An 8,515-nucleotide genomic window follows, 5' to 3' on the forward strand; every position below is an offset into this window, starting at 1 on the left:
GTGCTATAGACAGGTATTCACAGGTTGATTCATGCTAGCACATAACAACACATGACCTATGGTTGAGAATGAACCAAACACAAGTCAAAGGAGCTGGAACCAACATGAATCAATCATGCCTTGAAGGAACAACCAAGGAAGAGCTCAAATTCAAGCATCCCAAGCAAGAGTGCATTCAAAGGAAGACTTTTGGAGGCCACAAGACAAGAAGAGATAAGGAAGAGTTCAAACTTAGTATGTAAATCCTTCTCTCTTGATTAGATTTAAGTAAAGGCACTAAACATAGGTTAAAAGACTCCCCAAACATGATAAATTAAGTGGGACAAGACCTAGAGAACACTCCCAAGATTGGAACATTGAAATGAGCTAAATTGGCAAGGCCAGCAGACTGGACCCATCCAATCGACTGCCCATTCACTCTGTTTTTCAACAGATGAATTTTCCATTGAGGGCCAGCCGACTGGACCTCTCCAGTCGACTGCCGATAAGAATCTGTTTGAAAAACATAATGTGGTCCAGACTCTTTGGGCCAGCCGACTGGAACCCTCCAGTCGACTGCCGATAAGAATCTGTTTGAAAAACTGAACGTGGTCCAGACCCTATGGACCAATCGACTGGAGCGGCTAATATAGGTTTTTTATATAAAGCTGCCAGACCCTTGAGCCAATCGACTGCTCGACCCCAGTCGACGACCGCGGATAGAAAATATAGTCGCTGGGGCCAAACGGCTAGTTCTTATTTTTTACCATATATTTACAAAATTGCCCCCAACGGCTAATTTCGGTTGTTGGGTCTATATATACCCATTTGCTTTGAACATTATATACCAACCCTCAAGAGCCGCCATTACTACTTCGCAATCATTTTAGGCTAAAATCTCTCCTCCAAACTTGTGCCTTGACTTGCTTCTACTCGTTTGAGTTTGGATCTAGGACCTTCTACTTGTAATCTAATTGAGAGAATCATTGTGAGCTTTTATTGTGCATTCAAGCCCCAAGGGAGGCCAAGCAATCTTTATACTTCAAGAAAGCAACGATTTGTAAGGAGCCTTGGAGCCGGGCATGGTGTGAGCTTCAAATAGTGGAATCCCTCAAGTACTACCTTGAGAAGAGTGGACGTAGAACCCTTGGTTTGAAGGGACCGAACCACTCAAAAATCGGTGTGTAATCTTCTCTTGTCTCCTTCATTTAATTCTCTCTTTGTGGTAGTTCAAATTTCATTTTCTATACATATTATGCTAACCATATAAGAAATATAATAACAAGTGGATTAGGTTATAATTTGCAATTAAAGTTCAAAGTTTTAATCACCATCCAATCCACCCCCCCTCTTGGTTGCCCTAAACTAGCTTTCAGTTCATGAGCAAATGAGAGAATGATCGTGTATGATGGCAGACTCTTTTATCAATCATTGATGGCATAGGATCATATATCAATTTATATTCCAGTTGATCATTTGAGGTCATTTTAGGTCACTTATTTTTTAAATTTGTATCAGAGTTTGTTGAATATTTGACATAGTTTTTTCTTTAATCGTATGTTGAGGAGTACAATTCAAAAAAAAAAGTATGTTGATGAGTGATGTTTATGACAAAAATATATTTATACCATATTTTGATTTGAAATTATATGATTATGTTTAAGACATGTTTCGTTTTTAAACAAGATCATGAATATGATGATGAATATTAATATTACTATGAAACAGATGATAAAGTAGGGTCCACTTATTTTGACAATCTAAAACGTTCATTTAGTGTTCTCCGCCATAGATAAGATGTGGTACAAAAAATTTCTAGAGACGACGATTCCAATCCTCTAATGTAATTGCTGAAAAACGAATGGTTCAAAATGCTATTCATTTACCCCTAAAATATGTAGACCTGGAAGACTAGATATCAGATACCCCCTTAGTTTACCCTGTATATTGGAACAACATAAATTAAATTGGGGTAGACCAATATAGGGTAAGTAGATTACTACGAAACAGTTTACCTTGAAATGGATTACTCCCTCGTGTTTACCCTCACTAGAACAGACCCTTAAGGCTATGTTTGGATACAGATGGTTACCATGTACATTAGTGGTATAAGTAGTCAATAGGGTTGAGACAAACTTTTGTCATTACCAATATATAGAAAGAGAAGAGAGAGAGGGAGGGAGAGACAGGGAAGAGAGAGAAAAAGAGAAAAAGAAAAATTCTACTTGAAGAATTTTACCATTTTTGGAGAAATGAGGCATGGAGGGTATAAGGAGAGCTCATGGGTGCCATCTCACCAGAGAAGCAATAATTAGTTATGATTCTTGTCTGGTAGTCTCCATGGATTGTGATGCTAAATTGGCGAACAAACACCAAAAAGTGAATTATTGGCTCCCTTGCAATTGGCATCCAAACAGAGCCTAAGTGTGCCCAATTGGACGATCTATTTCACATTAATATTTAAGAATACTCATCGTGTTGTTTTAAAACAAAACATGTCATAAACATCTATCACCATATTTCAAAGCAAAAGATGGCATAAACATTTGTATGTCAATAACATCACCCATCAACATATTGTCAGAAAAAAAAAACTATCATGTCAAACATTCATATAAACTCCATCATTGAAAAGAATAATTAAGGGACCAAAATTACCAACTAGAACATCAGTTGATACACGATCATATGTCATCAACGATTAATTAGAGAGTCCGCCATCATACGCTGACTATTCTTTCATTTGCTCATTAACCTTCGTCATAGCAGTTCATTATAGATAAGCATGTCGTGCAATTGTTCGAACTCCGCATCTGAGTAACCCACCAACTCCATAACCTCATTATAGCACTCAATATCATTGGCAATATCATGATTGAATTTCAACGACCCAGCTACCTTTTTCATGGTATCTGTCACCAATCTCGTCATTTTGTCGAATACTTCTTCACTCATATGGGACTTCTTACCCCATTATTGTGAATTCGATGTAGTAGAAAAATCTCTTTGTTGGTGTTGGTGAAACGGCGTCTAAAATCTGCTAACAATTCAGAAAAGAGGAATGCTTCCCTCATAGCTTGTCCTAAGTTTAATTTAGCCATAGTCTTTACAACAAAGCTAGTTGGTTGATCGACGACTGTAGTAATTTTTTCACTTTTTTTTTTAACAATCTTCTTTCTTTTATAAGGTTGAGCATTTGGGTTTGCTTGTGCATATAGATAAAAATTATTTATCTCACCCACGTTTGGTCATCATAATTGACAGTTTGTAACATTGGGTCCCACCCAAACCCACTATTAGATATCATATTAGATATCATTCTCTTGAATATTAGATATTGCTTCTTAACAGTATGAAGCCTATTTTGTATATAGTCAAACTTGATTTCTTTCTCACATGTATTTGATAGTACCTTAGCTACAGAGTGGTATATCTTGGGCTTGAACCCTTAACTAGTTTATTCTCATATTTAGCCTGTTTGGCAAGAAATTGAATGAAAGACACATCCATGGCCTTTGTCCATCATAGGCAGTTGAAAGTAAAATCCAAATCATCATCAGGAATTGAAAAGTAAAACTGTAGCACCATCGTTGACAAAACCATAACCAATAAAACATGCATTAACATTCAACAGGGAAAAAAAAAACACACACGCACACAAAGGTCTAGGCCTCCTTGATGCTTAATACTTGCCACATGCCGTCGGCTAATATAGTCCTAAATCGCACATTGAATTTCCTCGACCCTACGCTTTATTGATGTCATATGTGATGGTTGTGCGGGCTATAATTCAAGTATTTCGTCAAATTTGTGTAATGTTTCTTCTGTGATTGGATTTTTAGGGCAGACACCCATAACGTGATTGTGAATTATATGACAAGGGAACGCAACTTTAACTTGCATAACAAATGGGTAGAAGGCTTCAGAGGTAGTAATTGGAAATCATTCTTTCATGACCTCAAATGCATGATGTAACGCATTACATAAAGATGAATGTTGCATGCTAAATAATTCTTAAATTTTCTAGTGTGTGCCCACGAACCTCGTTCAGATGGTAACGAGCTCCTCTATAAGGTGCAAGAGATTTAATCTGATTCTTATAACCTGCACCAAGGAGGTAATAATTTCCATTTAGTGTCACCAACTTATGCCCTGTTGGCCTCCTAATAGAATCTCCTAACATCGTGAACTCTATAGCAAATCCCTTCGAGAAAGCCAACACATAAGTAGACTTCTAGTCGAACATGCATGCAGCCATGACATTTTGAGTAGTTAAATCTTTTCGACCCATAAACCATACTTGATCTTTGACTCATACATTGCATGGAACATGTGCCCCATCAATTGCACTTACACAATATTACATGATAAAGAAATAGAGATTATCAATTATTACTTATCCAGAAGCATTCTCATCTACTCTTCGCTATACTCTTTATGTTGTACTATACCGACGTTAGGTTTTACTTCTAGCAGTTGTGGAAACTTTGCTAAGATTGGAGAGTTGTGGAAACTTCTAGCAGTTTTTACCACAATTAGAGAAGTGGTTCTGAATCACAGTCCAGAAGAATAGTATTTCAGTTATTTCAGTTCAGTTATTTCAGTCCCAAGACAGAAATAAGAGTTAAAATAGAAAGGTAAAGATTCGGTATAGGTTGTAAAAGAGGAAAGTAGTCTCCAAATAGGAGTTTTCTCCATTTTCAATATTGGAATTATTAGTTAAAGCAGATAACGTAGAAAGTCTAGTAGAGTTTATATGTGGGGAAGTAGTCTTCAAGCAGGAGTTTTTCTCTATTTTCAGCATTGTCTGTTAATAAATAGACCTCATGACATGCAATGAACGGTTCACGTTTTCTAATTCCCTGTTACTGTCACTCAAAAATTACAGAGCTATTTATTTGTCCCTTCCCAAGTTTTGTTCCACTCAATTTTGTTTCGTTGCAGTGGTTAGAAGTTCCCTTGTTCAATCCTCCTTTTTTTCTTCTGAGAATGACGAACCTAAATCCATTTTTTTCAAATTTTCTGGTAATATTTGTTGGTGAATGCAAGTCGGCCCACCTAATTCTCTTTTTAGGGAGCATAATGCCATCAATGTCAATGTCATCATTCAAAAAAAAAATGCCATCAATGTCAACCTATGGGATTTTGGTAGACTTAACATCAACAAGATTGGACAACGCTAATATCAATGAGCATTTTGCCTATGATGATTTAACAAAATTCAATGAAAAAATCACCCCGGTTCGTCTGACTTGGATGACACAACCAAAGCAAACAGCTCCAAATCGGCTAAAGTTAAAAGGAGGTTTTTAGCTGAATTTTGTCCTTCAAAGGTGACTCAACTTACCAACCACCCTAGTCAAATTGATAGGCAATCCCAAGCCAAGGATCATTTTGTCCATAATTAGCAATCATAAGGCCATCTATATGATCAGTGTTTCAGCATAAAGCTTTGTTGTAACCATGTTTTTATTAGAAGATCATAAGCCCCTAATGCAGTAAAAATAGTTTAAACAAATAAACAAATTTCTGGCTTTTTGTGATAAATCACAACAATGATGGAAATGGATTGATTCTGCATACCATAACAGGCTTGTCACTAGTTGATAGGCAGTCCCATAAAGACTCAACACAAGCATACACATCGATAGAGGCTTTTCCAAAAACAAACAACACTGGCAAAGTCGATGTTCTGCAAATAATGCAATTCAGTAGTTAGCGAGAAGGATAAAAGAAGAAAAAAAAAACCAAATGACTGATCAGAAGAGAACATCTAAAACCATTAACTTGCAGTCTCAGAACCCAACCCCCATAATAATAAATTAATAATGATCATATAATAATAATGATTCTAAATAATAATATCATTGTACAGTAAAAATAGTGGTGGGAAATAGGTAGGAATGAAACAAGTAGGGGTAATCTGATTGTATAGGAATGAAATCAAATGCCTCTGCCACTTGCTGATTTTGGCGGTTTTGTTCGGGGGGGCCACCTCTTAGTGTTTTCTAGCCGATGCAAGGCCTTTAGGTGCATTCGTGGAGCACAAGCTTCCTTATAGTTATCTCTTTTTGGTAAATGGAAATAGGCTATAAATTTCCCCTATCACGCTATCCGAAGCGTCGTGTCTACATGACCTGGGACACCTCTCTTCTCCCTTACCAGTTGTCATTATTATACAAGGGGCGGGTTTTGTAACACCTGGGGTTTGGGCCTCTAGGGCATTCAAGGTATAGAGATTGAAGAACAATAAGACTAGTAAAAGAAAGTATCTGGAGTCACTAGATTTGTGGGTAGTTTTACCTTCAACCAACAGGTATGGATAATGAATCATGTTCATCCTCTGGAGATAGGAATAGGAGGTATCTCATGGAGATTATGGTACTAGAAAACATTCTCATGAGAATGAGGGCGATGATCTTTGATGAAGAAAAGGCCTTTATCACTGATCCGACCCACAAAGAGTTATCGAGGGATCTTCTCCAAAAGCAGTGGGATTTATTTAACCTAGAGGTTGCAGACCGACCTTTCACCATGTTCAGGCTCTATGGGACGGATTCCGTCAAGGATACCCATTCGCCGTTTTACGATCATCCTTTCTTCCAATTGATGCTAAGAGAGGAAAGGACTGTGAGGCGATTGAATTGGGAAGCCAATAGGATTGTAGGTATCCGCTTGGTGGAAGAGAGGATTGCCAGCAGAAAAAATCATGTATTCTTGAATCGGTTGCCGGAGCACCTTCTCATTGACATGCCGGAGTTTTCAATCAAGCACATCATGGAGGAGTTGGAGAAGTGTTCGGCATAGTAGAGCTAGTTATAGATCTAACAGGGCATCCTGATGGGACTAACGAAGATGGAAGAAGGATTGAGGGGAAGTCTACAAAGAAATTGTACATGCTAACAGAAAAGTCGAAGGAAGGAAAAGATGCATGAGTGGTTATGCTTATCTTAAGGCTTCTCTCTGGTTAGGTATGCCCAATCCAGTGCTCATTGATATTTTGTAATGCAGGGGGATTACTCGTCCCTCTTGCTTCTCTAACTTCAATGAAATATGTCACTTTTCAAAAAAAATCTGATTGTATCCACAACCACTCCCATTCCTTGGGGAGCCGTGTTTCTTTTTCTAGTTGTTGCTTTTTTGGTTCGGAGGGCAGTCTTTTTTTTAGTTCTATTCAGAGGGCATCTTGTACCTTCTTTCCTTGTATCTTTTTTTTTACCTTTAAATAAAGTTATCATTAAAAAAAATAAAATAATAAAAATAATCACCATAAAGCCCAAAACCCTAAATCCCCACGCCCAAACAGTCGAAGACCCTAAAACCTAATTTCGCAAAACCAAAACCGCAATCCAGATAACCCCAAATTCCCAACTGAAACCACATATACTCAAGGCTCAACACCTTAACTCACAAACCGAAACAAGAAAACCTAGATCCTAATACTGTAAACTCCCAACCCAGTTACCATAATGCTCAAAACCCTAAATCCCCAGGGCCAAACAGTCGAAAACCCTAAAACCTAATTTCGCAAAACCAAAACCGCAATCCAGATAAACCCAAATTCCCAATCTGAAAGTCCCAAACTGAAATCAGAAGCACGATCCTAATACAGTAAACTTCCAAACCAGATACCATAAAGCCCCAAACCATAAATCCCCAGGCCCAAACAGTCTAAAACCATAAGCCCTTATTTCACAAAACCAAAACCCCAATCCAGATAACCCCCAATTCCCATTCTCGAAACCCCGTAACCATCCATAAACCACCAAACCCAGAACCTATCTTCATCAAATTGTAAAGAAATTCCACAAAAATTCAAACTTTATCAATCTGTGAGGAAAAAAAAAAAGAAACTCACGGGCTGAGGCATGTATGGCCGTAATGAACAACGCAATCGGCATCAACGTGCGAAGCACCGACCTCGTCTACGCAACAACTCCCGTACGTAGTATCCGCCATGACAAAAATCCCAACATCTCTCAAATCCGAGCTTTCTTCAGCATCAGACTCTATACGAGACCGAAGCTCAGCTCTTAGAGCGCTCGCGACTCTAGTAGAATCCTTCAAGAGCTCGTCAGGAAACTGAAAATATAGTCACAAAATCCATGGAATTAGAGGAGTTAAAGATTATAAAATTAGGGTTTTAGAGGAAGGACAAGCCGAAAAGAACCTGCAAAGCGACTCTGGTGAAGTTTTTGCTTTGGATGAAATCAGCGGTGCGGGTAATTTCGTAATTCGATATAAAATCCATGGACGTACGTTTGCTGAAGAAGAACAAGAAGCAGCTCCTTGAGTCAGTCCCCCTGTATTGGAAATGGGGGCGCTACTTTTTCGATGTTTAAATGCTATAATTAGACCTGGCAAACGGATGGGCCGGGCCGGGCCGGGTCAACCCGCGGGTGATGCGGGTGCGGGTCACACGGGTCGGGTCAGGAAATGACCCGCATTTTTGCAGGTCAGAATTTACATGACCCACGCGGCCCGCGGGTGGGCCGGGTCAACCCGCGGGTCACCCGCAAATTCAAACAGTGGTTAA

The 8,515-nt window shown here is 38.7% G+C and overlaps 1 protein-coding gene across 1 annotated transcript in view; it reads right to left on the reverse strand.

Moving 5' to 3' along the window:
• Positions 1-8,289, reverse strand: part of LOC143860952 (diphthamide synthesis DPH2 family protein) — a 60,144-nt gene extending 51,855 nt beyond the window's left edge. Inside the window, exons 1-3 of the mRNA XM_077371818.1 lie at positions 8,150-8,289; positions 7,838-8,061; positions 5,563-5,671 (exon numbers count right to left, since the gene is read on the reverse strand). Coding sequence (XP_077227933.1) covers positions 5,563-5,671; positions 7,838-8,061; positions 8,150-8,230 — 414 coding nt within the window. The 5' untranslated portion in view covers positions 8,231-8,289. The remainder of the gene's footprint in view (positions 1-5,562; positions 5,672-7,837; positions 8,062-8,149) is intronic.
• Between the last annotated feature and the right edge of the window lie 226 nt (positions 8,290-8,515).

The sequence above is a fragment of the Tasmannia lanceolata genome, unplaced genomic scaffold (genome assembly GCF_043159265.1).
Source record: "Tasmannia lanceolata isolate RefF3 unplaced genomic scaffold, GAP_Taslan_0.1 ptg000037l, whole genome shotgun sequence".
NCBI lineage: Eukaryota > Viridiplantae > Streptophyta > Magnoliopsida > Canellales > Winteraceae > Tasmannia > Tasmannia lanceolata.